Source organism: Archocentrus centrarchus, chromosome 2 (genome assembly GCF_007364275.1).
Source record: "Archocentrus centrarchus isolate MPI-CPG fArcCen1 chromosome 2, fArcCen1, whole genome shotgun sequence".
Classification (NCBI taxonomy): Eukaryota; Metazoa; Chordata; class Actinopteri; order Cichliformes; family Cichlidae; genus Archocentrus; species Archocentrus centrarchus.
The window spans coordinates 13,051,126-13,070,181 of record NC_044347.1 but is presented as its reverse complement, the minus strand read 5'-3'; the positions used below and the strand labels follow the sequence as shown (position 1 = coordinate 13,070,181).

At 43.1% G+C, this 19,056-nt stretch overlaps 3 protein-coding genes across 5 annotated transcripts in view; 2 read left to right on the top strand and 1 right to left on the bottom strand.

The window, feature by feature from the left end:
- Window positions 1-942: 942 nt before the first annotated feature.
- On the top strand, window positions 943-12,739 carry LOC115799131 (tubulin alpha-1A chain-like). Of its 3 annotated transcripts, XM_030756155.1 has the most exons (5): window positions 943-1,019; window positions 1,136-1,358; window positions 1,452-1,600; window positions 1,683-2,609; window positions 12,558-12,739. In XM_030756155.1, the coding sequence occupies exons 1-5, from the start codon at window positions 1,017-1,019 to the stop codon at window positions 12,603-12,605; spliced, it is 1,350 nt and encodes a 449-aa protein (XP_030612015.1). In that variant the 5' UTR covers window positions 943-1,016; the 3' UTR covers window positions 12,606-12,739. The 3 variants fall into 3 exon arrangements, with proteins under 3 accessions (XP_030612015.1, XP_030611996.1, XP_030612006.1); XM_030756136.1 differs by lacking the exon at window positions 12,558-12,739 and having other exon boundaries at window positions 1,683-2,663; XM_030756146.1 differs by lacking the exons at window positions 943-1,019; window positions 1,136-1,358; window positions 1,452-1,600; window positions 1,683-2,609 and adding exons at window positions 8,734-8,856; window positions 9,905-10,127; window positions 11,393-11,541 and having other exon boundaries at window positions 11,631-12,739.
- Window positions 4,266-7,673, top strand: LOC115799146 (tubulin alpha-1A chain-like). The gene is made up of 4 exons (XM_030756161.1): window positions 4,266-4,392; window positions 5,844-6,066; window positions 6,156-6,304; window positions 6,387-7,673. Exons 1-4 carry the CDS (start codon window positions 4,390-4,392, stop codon window positions 7,365-7,367), a joined length of 1,356 nt encoding a protein of 451 aa, XP_030612021.1. The 5' UTR covers window positions 4,266-4,389; the 3' UTR covers window positions 7,368-7,673.
- Window positions 12,740-13,783: 1,044 nt separating the features above from the next.
- The window catches only part of ptprnb (protein tyrosine phosphatase receptor type Nb), a 39,836-nt gene continuing 34,563 nt past the window's right edge, over window positions 13,784-19,056 (bottom strand). Inside the window, exons 16-23 of the mRNA XM_030750621.1 lie at window positions 18,689-18,762; window positions 18,358-18,435; window positions 18,136-18,255; window positions 17,866-18,032; window positions 14,827-14,880; window positions 14,483-14,547; window positions 14,291-14,364; window positions 13,784-13,855 (exon numbers count right to left, since the gene is read on the bottom strand). Coding sequence (XP_030606481.1) covers window positions 13,784-13,855; window positions 14,291-14,364; window positions 14,483-14,547; window positions 14,827-14,880; window positions 17,866-18,032; window positions 18,136-18,255; window positions 18,358-18,435; window positions 18,689-18,762 — 704 coding nt within the window. The remainder of the gene's footprint in view (window positions 13,856-14,290; window positions 14,365-14,482; window positions 14,548-14,826; window positions 14,881-17,865; window positions 18,033-18,135; window positions 18,256-18,357; window positions 18,436-18,688; window positions 18,763-19,056) is intronic.

The window sequence follows — 19,056 nt, the reverse complement described above, 5'->3', positions numbered from 1 at the left end:
AACTCAAATAACCACTTGTTACAACCAAGAAATGCAGAAGAGAATCTCTGAATTCACAACACACCAAACCAGGTGCCACTCCTGTAAGCTAAGAACAGGAAATTGAGGCTACAATTCAAAATGACCAAAATTGAACAATAGAAGATTGGATTGTTTCCTGCCAACAAACAACTGTGTGATGCTGTCGTGTCAACATGGACCAAATGGAATATTACCAGGAACCTGTTGAATCTGTGCCATGAGGCTCTGAAGGCAAAAGGAGGTCCAACCCAGCACTAGCAAGGTGTGCCTAATAAAGTGACCAGTGACCATATACTGTAGTATTTTCTCTGTTTGTTAATGTTGCCTTCTCTGTGTTCCTGTGTTTGCCTAAATGAGCTATCCAAAGCCCAACCCTTAAAACAATTAGGACATGTTTCACGTGTTTAACTGAATAAAGCTTATTAAAAATAAAAACGCCAATCCCCTATATAGTGCTTAGCACTGAAAGACATAATTTGTTAAATATCTTGTTCAAACTAACCACTTACATCATAAAACAGAGCTGCTCCTAAACATTTCTCTTATCAGTTATCTCTTATCAATTTACAAGCCTAACATGTGCAAACAGGCTGTGAGGTGGCTTTTAGAAATATCCTGTTTATAAATATTTGGGAGTGTGGCATTTCCTTGACTCACTCACGCATTGCAGAGCTCCATGGAGCTTTCAGCCCCCCCTCAGAGCTTTGAGCTTATTAACCTCAGTCTGCTATTTGCTTAGGTGCCTGTGAGTTAAATGAATTTCATGTTCTTGTTGTATGGGTCCAGGGTTATACATTATCTTTCCACAGGAAAAAGAGTCATTGATGTGTGGCCAGCCGTGTCTGCACAATGCTTTTGCCCTCTGCTAAACTCAGTCAACCCCCATTTGTCAACAACAAGACCTGTTACTATAGAGTTTGGAGAAGCTATAAGTACTTCAGAGAGAGCAGATTTTGCCGGCAGATCCTCAGTGTCAGCCGCAGGGATTCAGAACCATGGTAAGTTTCTGTGGTGCTTAACCCACTCTGTAATGTGCACTTTCCAAGATGCCTTGGTGCTGTGTATTAGATTCCACAAGAATTTTTGAGACACTAATGTTGCCTGTGCTTCCCAGCGGGAGTGCGTCTCTGTTCACGTCGGCCAGGCCGGCGTGCAGATGGGAAACGCATGCTGGGAGCTGTACTGCCTGGAGCACGGCATCCAGCCTGATGGTCAGATGCCCAGCGACAAGACCATCGGAGGAGGAGACGACTCCTTCAACACCTTCTTCAGTGAGACTGGAGCTGGGAAACATGTTCCCAGAGCTGTTTTTGTAGACCTGGAACCAACTGTCATTGGTGAAATCATTACATTCTGATGTAAATTTCTATTTGTATCAAACAGGATATGAAAAGAGCTAGTTACACTATTATTTTTTTTGGTGATTACAGATGAAGTGCGTACAGGAACCTACAGGCAGCTCTTCCATCCTGAGCAGCTCATCACTGGAAAGGAAGATGCAGCCAACAACTACGCCCGAGGTCACTACACTATTGGCAAGGAGATTATTGACCTGGTTCTTGACAGAATTCGGAAATTGGTGAGTTTACCTCCAGTGGTGTCATAAGTCTATTTTTAGAATGTAATCAGTTACAATGGAAAGATTCGTTTTCCACCTGCAGGCTGACCAGTGCACAGGGCTGCAGGGTTTCCTCATCTTCCACTCCTTTGGAGGTGGAACCGGCTCTGGCTTCACCTCTCTGCTCATGGAGCGTCTCTCTGTCGACTACGGCAAGAAGTCCAAGCTGGAGTTTGCGGTTTACCCAGCCCCTCAGGTGTCCACAGCTGTGGTGGAGCCCTACAACTCCATCCTGACCACCCACACCACCCTGGAGCACTCCGACTGCGCCTTCATGGTGGACAACGAGGCCATCTACGACATCTGCCGCAGGAACCTGGACATCGAGCGTCCCACCTACACCAACCTCAACAGGCTGATCGGACAGATCGTTTCCTCCATCACCGCTTCCCTTCGCTTTGATGGAGCCTTGAACGTTGACCTGACAGAGTTCCAGACCAACCTGGTGCCCTACCCTCGTATCCACTTCCCTCTGGTCACCTACGCCCCTGTTATCTCAGCAGAGAAGGCCTATCATGAGCAGCTCACTGTAGCCGAGATCACAAACGCCTGCTTTGAGCCAGCCAATCAGATGGTGAAGTGTGACCCTCGCCATGGGAAGTATATGGCGTGCTGTCTCCTGTACCGTGGTGACGTGGTGCCCAAAGAAGTGAACGCCGCCATCGCCACCATCAAAACCAAGCGCACCATCCAGTTTGTGGACTGGTGTCCTACAGGCTTCAAGGTGGGCATCAACTACCAGCCCCCCACTGTGGTTCCTGGAGGAGATCTGGCCAAGGTGCAGAGGGCCATGTGCATGTTGAGCAACACCACCGCCATCGCCGAGGCCTGGGCTCGACTTGACCACAAGTTTGACCTGATGTACGCCAAGAGGGCCTTCGTCCACTGGTATGTGGGAGAGGGGATGGAGGAGGGAGAGTTCTCAGAGGCCAGAGAGGACATGGCTGCCCTGGAGAAGGATTACGAGGAGGTGGGAACTGACAGCATCGGCGATGAAGGAGAGGAAGAGGGGGAGGAGTATTGAGGTTTATAACTATCACTGTATTTCAGCAGTGAGCAATATTGTTAATTGTGTTGATCTTACTATATATATATATATATATATATATATATATATATATATATATATATATATATATATAAAATACTGTGTGAAAAAATAAAGCAGTAGAGCAAAGCATTTGTCTGTCTGTGCATTTTAACAATAACAGGCCCAGTTTCTTCTTCTGTCCCCCCCCCCCTAGCTCTGTGTGTACTCCAGCAATGAACACGCTTGCTGTTAAACTACAGTACCTCATCTGTTGTCGTCAGCTGACACCTAAAAGCAAACAAAACCTGAGAAAACAGTAACCAGGGAAACTATGTGTGTGCATGTTCTGGCAAACCTTGCATGGCGGTTTGTCATTACATCTCTAGGGTTACCTTCAGATGCAGAGGTGAAATATTTAACAGCCATTTAAACTCCAATAATAGAGTACACATGTAATGGCACACAAGGTTTACACACAGAACATCCCCTCAGGAGTTTCTCTCTTTTCAGGAAGAACAGGTTTCTGAAACAGCATTACTGGACACTAGATCTTCACTGTAGAGCAGTGCTTCTGAAATTAATTTAGGTTACCAACTTTCTAAAGCACTTAAGTTAACCCACATCCGTATAGAAGCTCCGTCACCTAATAAACCTAACCTCTTACCCTCCGCCAGGTTGCCAGCAATCCTCTTATGATAGGGTTGGACTGCATAGTTTCAGAAAGTAGAAGCTGTTACTTTTCAAGTTTTACATATATTCTGGCCTTCTGGGATAAGATTTCCATTTGGGTAAGTAAACCTAACCAAACCCCTACCACAAACAGGTCACTGGTGGCGTGGTGGACATCAAGAGGTTAATCTTTTGAGGGAAATTCCTTGGAAAAACATGATCCTTTGTTAATCTCTTGCTTTAAGTATTGCATTTGTCTGACTAACTCAATGCTACCACCATGCTACCTTTTTCTTTCTCTCACGTACATACATCAAAGCTCTGAACTGAGACCTGCTGGAATAGAAACAGTCATCTCAGATGTCACCTGGCTTTCAGGGACCCGTGTTCTAATATTCTCCCCAGGCAATGGGCTGCCTTTGCATTGCAAATGAATCTCAACTAAAATTGGTGATGCAATGGTGAGCTGTAACAAAAGCCTATTCATTCACTCTGGGGAGGCATCGGTTACTCCTTTGCAAGATTAGAAAACCTATGCTCCCAGTGTGTCACGTTAACACAGCCAAGCTTTTAGTTTGCGCAGTATTTCATTAGAGAAGTGATACCTTGATGCACATAAACAGTTTTTAATTACAGACTTATGAGTTTGATCCATCACCAAAGAAATGTTTGGATCAGATTTGAACTACTATGTGTGCACTGCACAGAGAAAACGGCTGACACATCTTAAATCTAACATGAAAACCAAGCCGAGGTGAACCAGTTATGGCTCATATTTCATATATTTCACTGTTGATGGTTACTTATGTGTATAACAACAGCCATACTTCTTTGTGTCTGTGCAGTGGCTTTTCTTTTGTGTGTTCTGTCTTCTCATTTGTTATTAAAGGAGCTGGTGTTTGCTTCTTCAGCTTCTCCAGTTACCACAACATTGCAGGCTGTTGCTTGGCGATGCTCGGCTATAAAGCATCTTCCTGCACTCGCATCTCACACACAACATCCCCAGCCACTCCTCTCAGGTGAACGAGGGACTGCTTCAAGCTATAAAAACATGGTGAGACTTTTTTCATTTTATGTTTAAGTTCCTTGAAAGAAACACTTTGTATGATTTATGAGAAAAATAAATGTCTCAGGGGGTCATTGTATGTTATACAATGGTTTGTAATAATCTTTTTATTATTTTTTTTTCTCTTTCTTGGAGTGCTTTCCTTTTCTAAGTGCCTCTTGTACTGCCCCCCTTTGTCTGCATCTCAGTGTAATCAGTTACAATGAAAAGATTCATTTTCCACCTGCAGGCTGACCAGTGCATTTCATCCCTCTTTCAATTTACTTCCTGGTTTATTTTGAAAGTTAGACTCTCATGTGTTTTTCTGTCTTTTGACTTCCTTCCTTTGTTCTAGTCCCACCTTAGTTAAGTGTCTGATTAAATTCACCTCTTCATTTTAGGTATCTAAAATAAAACTAAAAAATAAACTGAAACTAAAACAGACTAAAATTATATTTTCTACTTACAAAACTAAACAAAATGGTATCCGAATGAAATGAAATGTCTTTAGTTTTAATCTTTAGTTTCAAATTTGGTCAAATTTGTCAACAACTCCCGCACTGACACTGGGATGTACATGTACATGACAGTATTCACTATCTTCACAAAGTGGTTTATTTTAACACCCATTCTAAACTTATTAAATCCCCACCCCAACTCAAGAATGCCAAAACCAACACGGAAGCTAAACATTTTAAAATAATGAAAACTACACTGAAATAAGAAAAACACTTTCTGAAAACTAGCTCAAAATAAACTAAATTAAAACAACAGCAATAAATGCGAATAAATACAAAACTCTAATAATGCTGGCATTTAGTCTGTACACATGCCCTCTAGTCATTGTCAGGTAATTTTTATTGTGTGCTTCTTGTTTTCTGTTGCTGACTTTCTGTGTTCTTGGATTGATCTTTTTGTCCATTTGAGATGTTTTCCTTGCCATCATTGTACAGCTCTTTGTGTTCTCTACATTAGCAATGAAAGTGCCTTTATTGATTAAATTAAATTAAATTACATTTTATTTATATACCACCAAATCACAACAAACAGTCGCCTCAAGGCGCTTTATATAAATTGCCTTGAGGCAACTGTTTGTAAGGTAAAGACCATACAAAATTACAGAGAAAACCCAACAATCAAAACGACCCCTATGAGCAAGCACTTAGCAACAGTGGGAAGGAAAAACTCTCTTTTAACAGGAAGAAACCTCCAGCAGAACCAGGCTCAGGGAGGGCAGCCATCTGCCGCAACCGGTTGGGGCAGCGGGTAGGGAGACAGGACAGGCCCTCTAAATGCAACCAATGTTTGTGTCTTCCTTTGGGTTCTTTTTTCTCACTTGAATAATCTCTTCAGGTTAGGCATTAAAGCTGGACAGACAATTTGTGACAAATGAAAAACAAAAAACAAAACTTAGCTTTAGGTCAGGAATTTTTTGACATTTGAACCACTTTTTCTTGCAGCGTGAGTGTATCTCTGTCCACGTTGGCCAAGCTGGGGCCCAGATAGGCAATGCATGCTGGGAGCTGTACTGCCTGGAGCATGGCATCCAGCCAGATGGTCAGATGCCCAGTGATAAGACTATTGGAGGAGGGGATGACTCCTTCAACACGTTCTTTAGTGAGACTGGAGCTGGGAAGCATGTTCCCAGAGCTGTTTTTGTGGACCTGGAACCAACAGTCATTGGTATGAGTGCAGTAATAACTCCAGATTGATCGATTAAGTGTTAAATATTTAAAAATTTTGATTATAGGCTCAGTGTCTTCCATTTACAGATGAAGTGCGTACAGGAACCTACAGGCAGCTCTTCCATCCTGAGCAGCTCATCACTGGAAAGGAAGATGCAGCCAACAACTACGCCCGAGGTCACTACACTATTGGCAAGGAGATTATTGACCTGGTTCTTGACAGAATTCGGAAATTGGTGAGTTTACCTCCAGTGGTGTCATAAGTCTATTTTTAGAATGTAATCAGTTACAATGGAAAGATTCGTTTTCTACCTGCAGGCTGACCAGTGCACAGGGCTGCAGGGTTTCCTCATCTTCCACTCCTTTGGAGGTGGAACCGGCTCTGGCTTCACCTCTCTGCTCATGGAGCGTCTCTCTGTCGACTATGGCAAGAAGTCCAAGCTGGAGTTCGCCATCTATCCAGCTCCTCAGGTGTCCACAGCTGTGGTGGAGCCCTACAACTCCATCCTGACCACCCACACCACCCTGGAGCACTCCGACTGCGCCTTCATGGTGGACAATGAGGCCATCTACGATATCTGCCGCAGGAACCTGGACATCGAGCGTCCCACCTACACCAACCTCAACAGGCTGATCGGACAGATCGTTTCCTCCATCACCGCTTCCCTTCGCTTTGATGGGGCCTTGAATGTGGACCTGACAGAGTTCCAGACCAACCTGGTCCCCTACCCTCGTATCCACTTCCCTCTGGCCACCTACGCCCCTGTTATCTCGGCAGAGAAGGCCTATCATGAGCAGCTCTCAGTGGCTGAGATCACCAACGCCTGCTTTGAGCCGGCCAATCAGATGGTGAAGTGTGACCCTCGCCATGGGAAGTATATGGCGTGCTGTCTCCTGTACCGCGGTGACGTTGTGCCCAAAGATGTGAATGCTGCCATCGCCACCATCAAAACAAAGCGCACCATCCAGTTTGTGGACTGGTGTCCTACAGGCTTCAAGGTGGGCATCAACTACCAGCCCCCCACTGTGGTTCCTGGAGGAGATCTGGCCAAGGTGCAGAGGGCCGTGTGCATGTTGAGCAACACCACCGCCATCGCCGAGGCCTGGGCTCGACTCGACCACAAGTTTGACCTGATGTACGCCAAGAGGGCCTTCGTCCACTGGTATGTGGGAGAGGGGATGGAGGAGGGAGAGTTCTCAGAGGCCAGAGAGGACATGGCTGCCCTGGAGAAAGATTACGAGGAGGTGGGAACTGACAGCATCGGCGATGAAGGAGAGGAAGAGGGGGAGGAGTATTGAATTTAAATTAAACAAAGAAAACTAATGTTGACAGGACTTCCATCAGATCTAAGTTTGTTTTAACAAACTGAGCTGCAGCTGTAGGTTTTAGACAATCTGACAAAAGCTTTGCTTGTAGCACACTAAAGCCCTTTGTTGCTGCTTGAATTCTGTAAAAATTAAACTAGTACTCATAAACCTTTAAAATTTGGCAGTAATTGTGACATTTTCTCTGTTACGTAATATTCTTAATCCCTAATCTCCACTCTACAATCCTCTGTTTTCAGTGTCAAGAGATCACCAGTCCCATGTGTCTTTGTCTTGAAATATTAAACTGACATGTCTTTCCGTTGGCATACTTTGTTGTCAGTGTCTAATCATGTTGTGCAGTTCAAGCTTCACTTGCTGCTGATATAAACCCTGAATATTTGAATGTTACATAACAAAAAAAAAAAAAAAAAAAAAAAAAAAAGGATTAGACCTGCTTACCCTGCTTGGGAAAATGGGGGTAATTAAAAGGTAAAGAGCAGCATATGGTGTAGCTGTGGCTCAACAAGTAGAATGGGTTGTCTACTAATTGAAAAGTTAGTGGTTCAATCCCTGGCTACTCCAGCCTGCATTTTGAGGTATGTTTGGGCATGACACTGAACCCTGAGTTATCCCAGATGCTTACATTGTGTGAACAGTAACATAAAAGTGCTCAGGTGGAGGGAAAAAAACATGAACATGAATATTTTTGTGCATTAGGCTTGAAATAAGAAAGCACTTTGAGTGCTCAGTTGAGTAGAAAAGCATTTTTATAAGAACCAGACCATTTATTATTTGTGATTTCTCAAAACACCCACGGGCTAAATGCTGCTTCTGCAGGTCTCTCCATTGATTTTAAGTTTTTGCTTTGGTCATCTTGACCTCTCAGCTTTGCAACAACCTTCCTTCATGTCACTTATAAAAACAGTTGTGTCATGTTACTGTCCTTATTGTCATTAGCTGCACATGCATCAGTTTCTTTTATTTTCTTGTTATAATTGCTGTTTTTCCATGCAATCTTTTCCTCTGTCATAATTTTTCACTAACTTGATTGTGTTTTATTTCTGGCCCTTAATGTCCTGCTTATGACTTTGAAATCCTGCTTTCACTTGTGTGTCAAATCACTTTGTAAACTCTATTTAAAAAGGTACTATTTAAATAAATTTATTATTGTCGTTCTAACATCTAACTTGTTTAATGGGGTTATCTAAAAGCAAAAAAAAAAAAAAAAAAAAAAAAAGGGCGGGGGGGTATTCTTGGTGACTGAAAATGTCGGACAGTATTTGAAGCAGACATATATACGTATATATGTCTATGGCAGCACCGCCCAACGTTCGCTCCCGCCAACAGGAAATTCAAACGTTCGCTACGCCACGCCCCCTCAAAACGAATAAATACGACCGGCTGGTCTTCCGTCCCTCAGTCCTGCCTTCAGCAACCGATTCTTCAACGTCGGCAAGAAGGAGAAAACGACACAAAAATGGTGAGTTTTTTTAAAAAATAAGTCTAAAACTCAATAAATAAGATAAGTGTGTGTATGTATATATATATATATACGCCCAGCGATAACGTTTATTTGCTATTTATAAAACACAATGGCTGCTGTTCAAATAAACAGCCGAGATCAGCCGAGATTCCTGTAAACGTTTTGTATTAATGAAATTAATGGGTTTATGTAGTTTTAAAACAGCCAAAAATAAGTTTAAATTTATTTTTTAAATATTTTCCAGTTTTGTGTACGCATGTGCGCAGTTACTGTTATGTGACGTGTAAGGAGGCCAAAGCACTGGCGCAGTTACAAGTAAAAATCGAAGTTAAAACACTGAAACAGTCCCGCGAGTTAACAATGACAAAAGGAATAAAAATGGCTTGCAAAGATCGTGTGCACACGTGGCGTGTCTTCCTGCGAGCGACTGTGCTGAAACTGAAACTTGACAGGGGTTTTTTTTTTTTTTTTTAACTGGCGCCATCAGATAACGCCCTGTCCGTGAACGTTACAGAGGTGGGGGCAGGGAGCAGAGCTGCTTCCGGTCTGCATAGATTTTTGCAAACTCGCCTCCCTGCAGGGTAAATTTTTACTGATCTGCTTCTGGGAGGGGTCACCTATCATGCCGGACTTTATCAGGCATGCAGAAAGCATCGCTTGAGGGTAAAAAGCACACCACGCAGATGTTCTGCCATGTCCTGACACTGCACTGAAGAGTTCAGAAGCTGCAAAGTGATTGTTAACTTTAGGCACACTTGACAAACAATGCTCCTCAAAAAGCTGAAATAAAGAAAATGTAACTTATAAAAGTTTCTGGTGTATAAAAATAAAATTCCTCCAGTCTGTGGATTTTTTTTTTTTTTTTTTTTGAAATCTTGATTGCAGAAAATGGCTGCATACATAATTAAATGGCCCTGGTTTCCAAAAATGTTTAAATGGTTGTCAGTAATTTGTAGACTTCCTTAATAGAGCTGGCTCAAAGATAAACATTGTTAATGCAAAACAAGAGCCCAGCCAACTGATCTGTTCTGCTGCTCTTCCACAGCGCGAGTGTATTTCAATGCACGTTGGCCAGGCTGGTGCCCAGATGGGCAATGCATGCTGGGAGCTGTACTGCCTGGAGCACGGCATTCAGCCGGACGGTCAGATGCCCAGTGACAAGACCATTGGAGGAGGAGATGACTCCTTCAACACCTTCTTCAGTGAGACTGGAGCTGGGAAGCATGTTCCCAGAGCCATCTTTGTAGACCTGGAGCCAACTGTGATCGGTAAATATTTCTAAATATGCAAGCAGCCCGGTCCATTTGTATTTTTTTTTTTTTTTTTTTTTTTTTTTAAGTTGTGTAATATGAGGAAAGCTTAAGTCATGTTGTAGTTACCCCACATAGGACTCAAGAGCAAATGCGAGGGTTGAACAGTTCTCCATAGCTGTAATGTGGTTAAGGTGCACAAATCTGGTGATGGTAGGTTATAACATGAATCAGCCCAGGTTGAGTTTGGATGAACTGGCAAATCTTGACATATCATATAATTTGAGATGCACAATAGCAATTTAATGTTAATGCAAAACATTTTTCATAATAAACTGGAATAACTGAATAAAGTGCTCTGCTGCTATACAGGTACAGATACTGAACTGAGAAGGAGCTGCTGTGCACCCACCTTCACCTGACATTTTTACCTTAGCAAACAAACAGGTGTGGCAGATTTATAGCATAAAACAAATGTCAGGTACTTGCATCATTTTCCAAGATGTTTATAGCTTCACCAGGTAACAGACTTCTGCCTTTTTCTCTCCTCACCATAATTTGATCTTTTTACTGCTGCAGGCTTGTGACTGGCTCTGAGCTCTGGATAACTTTAACCACTTTGCGTTCATTAGATTTGTGAGGAATGTTTCACTGTGGTTCTCAGGGACTATCTGTACATCAGTCGAATGGCCTGCTGTTTCTTGTAGCGTCCCCAACAGTCAAATTCCTGTATGACCAGGCATGGTTTACTCTACCAAACTGGTTTTCTCTTGACTAATGCTACCAGTCTTAGCTTACCTATTAATGCAGACAAACTGCTTGATACCAAATCCTGTATGAAGCCATGTCAGTGTTAGTTTGTTGTCCTTAGATGGAGTTTTTGTAATTAGTGGACTGTTTCTAGCTAGTTAGCGGCTCACTGTTGATACTGGGGGTATAAGAGACACTAAAGGCAAAATAATTTTCAGTAAGTAAATCTGAGTTTTTATAAGTGTCTTGGAGGCACTTTATTGTAATAGGGGTATGTAGATAAATGTCTACATAGCCCCAGTCACCAAGAACTTCATCCTGACAGGTCCCTTGAACTGTTATGTTTTTGAACAAAAGCAGCTATTTCAGAACCTCTAAATAAATGCAGTCTAAAATTTGCTTAATTGTGATTTTATTCTGAAAATTGGAAGATAAGTGAGTTATATTGCACATGGCATTAGCTTTTGCAGTTTTGGATACAATAGGAATGCCTAGTTTAAGAGAATCATCACTAAGTCCATTTTGTTCCTCAGATGAAGTCCGTACAGGAACCTACAGGCAGCTCTTCCACCCTGAGCAGCTCATCACGGGAAAGGAAGACGCCGCCAACAACTACGCCCGTGGTCACTACACAGTCGGTAAAGAGATCATTGACCTGGTTCTTGACAGGACTCGCAAACTGGTGAGCACAAATTCTTAGAAGATGGTGGGGCTCAAGCTTTTATAAGACTGATGTTTGAGAGTTAAGCAATCAAACACTTCTGTTTCCAGGCTGACCAGTGCACAGGGCTGCAGGGTTTCCTCATCTTCCACTCCTTTGGAGGTGGAACCGGCTCTGGCTTCACCTCTCTGCTCATGGAGCGTCTCTCTGTCGACTACGGCAAGAAGTCCAAGCTGGAGTTTGCGGTTTACCCAGCTCCTCAGGTGTCCACAGCTGTGGTGGAGCCCTACAACTCCATCCTGACGACCCACACCACCCTGGAGCACTCCGACTGCGCCTTCATGGTGGACAACGAGGCCATCTACGACATCTGCCGCAGGAACCTGGACATCGAGCGCCCCACCTACACCAACCTCAACAGGCTGATCGGACAGATCGTCTCCTCCATCACTGCCTCCCTTCGCTTTGACGGAGCCTTGAATGTGGACCTGACAGAGTTCCAGACCAACCTGGTGCCCTACCCTCGTATCCACTTCCCTCTGGCCACCTACGCCCCCGTTATCTCAGCAGAGAAGGCCTATCACGAGCAGCTCTCAGTGGCTGACATCACAAACGCCTGCTTTGAGCCAGCCAATCAGATGGTGAAGTGTGACCCTCGCCATGGGAAGTATATGGCGTGCTGCCTCCTTTACCGTGGTGACGTGGTGCCCAAAGATGTGAATTCAGCCATCGCTACAATCAAAACCAAGCGCTCCATCCAGTTTGTGGACTGGTGTCCTACAGGCTTCAAGGTGGGCATCAACTACCAGCCCCCCACTGTGGTTCCTGGAGGAGATCTGGCCAAGGTGCAGAGGGCCGTGTGCATGTTGAGCAACACCACCGCCATTGCCGAGGCCTGGGCTCGACTCGACCACAAGTTTGACCTGATGTACGCCAAGAGGGCCTTCGTCCACTGGTATGTGGGAGAGGGGATGGAGGAGGGAGAGTTCTCAGAGGCCAGAGAGGACATGGCTGCCCTGGAGAAGGATTACGAGGAGGTGGGAACTGACAGCGTCGGAGAGGAGGATGAAGGCGAGGAGTATTAGGCTGCTGGGACGTCCATCTGTTGATTGCTGTGGCTCCAGGTGTTTACAAAGCAATACTGGACTTGTACATTCAATTTTGCACATTCCAGCCAGCAATGTTCTGATTCCAAATAAAACTACAATAATAAAGTGAATTGTCTGTTTACTTTCAATGAGGCTGCAGACTTAGAAATTGCAACTGAAAGGAACATTTAAGATTTGATTAAAAATGGGGCACAGGTGCCCTCTACGGAGGTCCAGAGAGTGGGGTTTGAATAAAAATTCTGGTTAGACACTTTAAAATGTCTTGCCTGAAAATAAGTGGTACAGACATCAGTTACTGGGTAGTTGCTTCTAGTGAAGAGTGTAAAATGTAATTTAACCAGAGGTTATGCTAGCAGACTTTGTTTTTAATGAGTAGAAGTGGCGTAAACCCTCCATCCAGTTCTGTTGATTATAACAGCTACAATTGCTGCAAAAAACTAAATTGGCCATAGTGAAGGATGAGAAAGTAGAAAAAGTCAGAGCTCACATGGGGTGTTTGCAGCACTTAAACACAAAAAGATTTATTTAAGGTCTCACAGATACAAAAGCTTTTATTTTCCATAGAGTAGCACTTATTTTTTTTTTTAAGATTTTGTTTTATATCTTGCGTGAGGTAAACAACAATATCCAGAGACATAAAACGACCTGAATGGCACATAAAGAGGATGTTAGTCAGGTGAGGAGAGGAAATTAAGTCAACCTTCACACTTTGAGTTTTCAGATGCATTCAAATGTGTATATATTTTTAATATAGCTTACTCCTTGAGGCAAAAATAGATTTTGACAAACTTTGACCACATAGAGAATAAAAATTGGGTAATACTTAAACTGGAGAACAGCTACAAGACTTTCAGATTGGATTTCCACAGGTAGAGGATCTGATTTAAAGCTGAGAGAATAATCCGTGTTTTTTTAGCCACATGATCCACATTTTTTACTTTTCTTTTTTGTCCTGAAGGTCCCTGAACACATCTGTGTCACAAATATTTAAACAGATTCAATCTTGTGTAAATCCTAAAATCTTCATTTTCTGTGACATCAATGCCGTTCATCATCACACAGAAAAAGAAAGGTAAGATGCGAGTTTTGAGCATGTGGGTCAAGCCGGTGGTGTCGGTCCGTCAGACTGGAGGCTGGCCTGCTAGGTACTGGTTTCACTGGGGCAGAGCTTTGAGGATGGCGTTGACCTCCTCAGCGACTGCTGTCAGCGCAAACTCAAACTGGTCCTGGAAACAAAAGAGGCCCATTAATGTATTTTTCATTACTGATTTTAACTCCTTTCCTACTGACTCAAGAGATGGAGTGTAACTTGTGAAAGTGTCAGGTAAAATGCAGTCCACCAGTCAGAAACAGGTATGAATTATCTTCACCCTAATCATCCAATCAGAATGGTCTAAATCAAATTGATTTGATGTCACTAACTGATATAACCTTCCAACATTTGAATTAGAAATCTAAAACCAGTTTAAAGTGGTCAAAAACTTGGAGAAAACTCATGTCCCTGATCTGTTTTAGTAGTTTAAGGCAGATGTTTTTATCTTTTATAAATAAACAAGAGCACAGCTGAGTGAGTAGCAATGCTCAGCTGTTTTGGATTGTTATGGTAATGTCAGTGAAAATAATCAATGTCAAAGGAAAAGCGAGATAAGAGGAACCCTCACCTTGGTGCGGACCATCCCAGGCCTCTGATCTCGGACGTGCTCCAGTGTGGCGGCGATGTCGATCTCTTTAACGCCTGCAGGAAAGCAAGGAGTAGATTGGGTCTTTAAAATAACCGCCTGGAGGTCTTAAGGACTTTGGCTAAATACTCAGGGAACACAAATCCACATGCAGTGATAAAATTAAACGTTTACCCTTAGCCATGCGATTCAGAACCATGTCAATCAGGATGTAAGTCCCAGTCCGACCAGTACCGTCACTGTGTAAACAAACAAGAAAGGTAAATCTCAGGTTACAGCAAACAAAATAACAATATGGCACAATTCCAGCTTACTGACTACCTCTGCTTAAATACAAACTAAACACTAAATAAAAATATTGCACATTGTTCAAAAAAAAGATACTAAAACTAAATTTAGACACTGTTGCAGTTCCATGCAAGTAGGTCAAAAGTATACATATGCCACGCAGTTTGTGGTGTTCAGGAGCAGATTGTAGTGGGCAAATTTTTAAAAATATCTTGGCACGAGGGTAGTACCTGCAGTGCACGATGATGGGGCAGGATCGTCCTCGGTAGCACTTATTCACCTTCCTGTAGAGACATGACAAGGTAAATAAAACATTACGACTGTAGAATATTTATTAATGCTTTCTTTAACAGAATTTTGTGCACAAAAAAGGGGGGGGATAATAATTCTGGCATGCTAAACATGGCATGTTTTTATTGCTGCATTTGACTGTGAGTGTCTTGAAGAAGAAAACGTGACTAAGAAACAGCACATAGTAACTTAATTAAAGAATTTACAGTATTATTGTTAAAGCTGTGGTTATATTTTTAAGCGTTGCACTTGAGTAGTTAAAGTTATTAAATGCTGAATTGCACTCAATTTTCCTCCCACAGTCCAAAGACATGATGTCAGTGGGGTTAGGTTAGGGCGTACCCTGCCTCTCACCCTATGATAGCTGGGATAGGCTCCAGCCCGTGGGTTAGGAAATAAATAGGTTAAAGTTATTTATTTATTCATAGATAGATCGATCAATAGATTGATAGACAGATAGACAGATAGATAGATGATAGGGTTTTTTTCTGCGATGGACCTCGTGCTGCAGCCACATCAGTCCATGATCATTTTTGTGACTATGCAACTGGACCCAGACTACTAGCTGCAAACCACAAGAATGACACAGACAGACATGTTCAAAATTAAACCAGGGGCCCCGCTGACCTCCATCGCACAGGGGGAGAGGAGAGGAGAGGAGAGGAGAGGAGAGGAGAGGAGAGGAGAGGAGAGGAGAGGAGAGGAGAGGAGAGGAGAGGAGGTAGGATGATGACTGAAAGACTGACAGATAGAGGGAATCTATAATGTTTATTTATCAGGTAAGGCTTAAGTTAAGTTGGTTTAAGTTACCTGTTTGTTTGCATGATTTTGTCCCTTTTGGGTCAGGGAGGAGATGGACGCTATTTTTGAAGGGCGATTGTGTTGGCTTTGCTTGTTTTCTGGACTTTTCTGAAGCATAAGTGGACTATTAATTAAAGAAGGTCTGTGTAACCTCAGAAACCTGTTGTTGTCAAAGGTGCCCGTGGCTGTTAGCCCTGCTTTATGTTCCTGTACTGTATGCACTGTGTGCAAGTATCAATATAATGACAGCAAACTTGACTTGGATGTGATGAAGCTACCAATGTCGATATCCCTCCTGGGAAGCTGCTCTGTTTCATGATTTACTGATGGATGAAATCAGCTGGTGAAGCCCCCCCCCATTTGGTTAGTGATTTCCTGTTATGAAGCCTTGAAATCTTGGTGTTTTGACACGTCTTTAGCCAGTAATTGTATCTTGGTTTATTCTCCTTTCTGAAATAATAACCATAATTTAGAAATTAACTTAATGTTCCACCATGGGCAAACTGCTTCATCCCCAATGTAGCAGTTAGCTGGCCTGTACTGCACAGGTTAGCCAGTGGAGCCCTTGGTTTAAGCTTGTGAGCTAATGTTTTTAGTAGTTCAGTAGTAGCAATGTTTTTGGCCCTTATGTGGACTTTATTTTTCAGCTTATGGTGCAGAGAGCTAGTTCATGTTAGTTAAGCTGTTATTAGCCAGTGTTGGCCAGAGACCCCTTGGATTTTTGCAGCGTCCGTAGAAAATCAGTCCACAGGCTGTTAGAGGCAACACGAGAGTCGAGGAATTCCTCATAGTTTTCTTTTTTATTTTTGGCCACAGTGGCTTTTTAAAAAAAAAAATCTGTAGTAGAGAGAGACAGGAAATGGGGGAAAGACAAGGGGGAAGACACGCAGACACACTGACGACAGGCCGGGACTTGAACCTGCACCACCCGCACCGCATCGCATATGTATGTGGTTGCCGGCAAGGTGATCGTTAGAATCCATTCAGACATTAGCAATAAAGAGAATTGGATGTGTGTAATTATGTTATCTAAAGCACTTTTAATATACAGTCATGTGAAAAAGAAAGTTTTTACAAGACTCTCTGCAGTCCTATGACAAACTAAGTACATCCAGTGATTCAGTAGCTTGTAGAACCACCTTTAGCAGCAGTAACTTGAAGTAATTATATGACTTTATCAGTCTGTCACATCACTGTGGAAAAGTTTTGGCCCACTCTTCTTTACAGCATTGCTCCAGTTCATAGAGGTTTGCAGGTTTCAGTCAGGTTGAGGTCTGAACTTTGACTGGATTTCAACACCTTGATTCTTTATTTTTTTTAGCTATTCTTTTGTAGAGTTGCTGCTGTGCTTGGAATCATTGTCCTGAGGCATGACCCAGTTTCAGCCAAGCTTTAGCTGTCAGACAAACGGCCTCACATTTGACTCTAGAATACTTTGGTGTACAGAGGAGTCCATGGTTGACTCGTGGTTCATGGTGCCCAAGTTTTGTGGCTGCAACACAAGCCCAAATCATCAGCCCTCCACCACCGTGCTGACAGTTGGTATGAGGTGTTTGCGCTGATATGCTGTGTTTGGTTTTGTGCATTATTGCCAAACATCTGCACTTTGGTCTCCTCTTTCTAAAGGACATTGTTCAAGAAGTCTTGTGATTTGTTCAGTTGCAACTTTGCAAACCTAAGCCGTGCTGCCGTGTTCTTCTTAGAGAGAAGAGGTGTTTTCCTTACAACCCTTCCAAACAAGCCATGTTCAGTGTTTTTCTAATTGTATTGTCATGAAATTTAACATTTAACACGCTAACTGAAGCCTGTAGAGTCTGAGATGTAGCTCTTGGGTTTTTGCAGTTTCTGAGCATTGCACGTTCTGACCTTGGGGTGAATTTGCTGGTATGTCCACGCCTGGGAAGATTGTCACATTGTGTTAACACACACCTGAATGCTCCAGTCCAGCAAACTGCCAAAATTTCTGCTTTTATAGAGCTGTTCATGTTTGCTGATGATAAATTAATCAAGTGCATTTGGATGCTATTTACTTTCTCAATTCCTGTGGAAGCAGGAAGGATGAACTAGTTTTTCACAGAACTGCAAAAACTTTCTTTTTCACATGACTGCAATAGCAAATTCATCCCACCTCCCATACAGAGAAATACCCAGTTTATGTTTGGAGTTAACAACAGTACCTGCGGAAGTCCAGCAGGGGGCGTGTAGAGGTAGGGATACCCTGAGCCGGCCAGCTGAGGAAGTGGAACTGAGTGAGTGTCCGGGTCTCCTGCGTCTGCACGTTCTTCAGGTAGAAACTGCGCACCAGGAAGTCATTACACCAGATGTGCTCCGACACCAAGTTCACCTGGACGAATTCAGAAGAATAATAAAATCCCTCCTGCTGCAGCACACACACACACACACACACACCCTCACATCCTCACACACATAAACACACACCCGCTCACCTCATAGATGTGGTAGAGGGACGAGCCTTCGTCAGGCCAGTAGCGATCACACTGTTTCTCTCCATCCTCCACCAGAGCCGTCATCATCACGATCACAGTGCAGCCATTCTCCCACACCATCTAACACCAAGTATACAGGTGCTGATTAAGGCTTACATTTAAGACAAATTTGATTATTCAAATAGCTCTGCAGACTGTCCTGATCAGCACACAAACTCTGACCTGCCAGAAGTCAGAGATGGTGTGAGACAGCGGGCCCTGGGTGGCGATGTAGGCTGGCATTCGGGGGTCGTGCTCGATCTGCAGAGGAGGACAGAAAACGAAGACGTGGGATCTCAAGGGTGTGGACAGACACATCTATTGGACTGCATTTTTCTGGGAGACTTTATTTCAGACTGTTAGGAGACTCACTGATATATGCTTGATAACTGGACACTTCTCAAAATGTTTGAGAGATGGGATAAACTTGCCTAACTCAGCCAAAATGTGTTCCCGTTTCTCCTATAGGACACAATTTTGATTTGCTTTGGTGAAAGTGGAGGGTAAGACTTACTATAGTGCTGGCATTGATGTAGTCCGACCGTGAAGGGTTGATCTCTGCCTTCAGCTTTACCCTCGAGTGGTCGTCTACAGGACAACAGTGACAGAAATAAGTTTTACACTTATTCCTCCTAAATGTGAGTGAGACAGCCTGTGTGTGATATTAAAAGGTACTTTTTGTAAATTTCTGTGGGCCACAGAAGACCTCTACCTGAGGATCTCAGAGGTCAAGGATGCTGATATACCAGAATAAACTAGTGAAATTAAGATTTGTTGACTTTTTCCTGAGTCCTAACCGTTTACCTTTGAGTTCTAGAACTCCATTTTCCTGTTTGGTAGTCCAGCATATAAAACACCAAATGAGAAACCAGAAATCAGTGT

Coding starts and splice junctions, on each gene's coding strand:
- LOC115799131 (XM_030756136.1), top strand. Junction 1,359..1,451: donor CCTGGAACCAACTGTCATTG/GTGAAATCATTA, acceptor TGGTGATTACAG/ATGAAGTGCGTACAGGAACC. Junction 1,601..1,682: donor TTGACAGAATTCGGAAATTG/GTGAGTTTACCT, acceptor TTCCACCTGCAG/GCTGACCAGTGCACAGGGCT.
- LOC115799146 (XM_030756161.1), top strand. Junction 6,067..6,155: donor CCTGGAACCAACAGTCATTG/GTATGAGTGCAG, acceptor TTCCATTTACAG/ATGAAGTGCGTACAGGAACC. Junction 6,305..6,386: donor TTGACAGAATTCGGAAATTG/GTGAGTTTACCT, acceptor TTCTACCTGCAG/GCTGACCAGTGCACAGGGCT.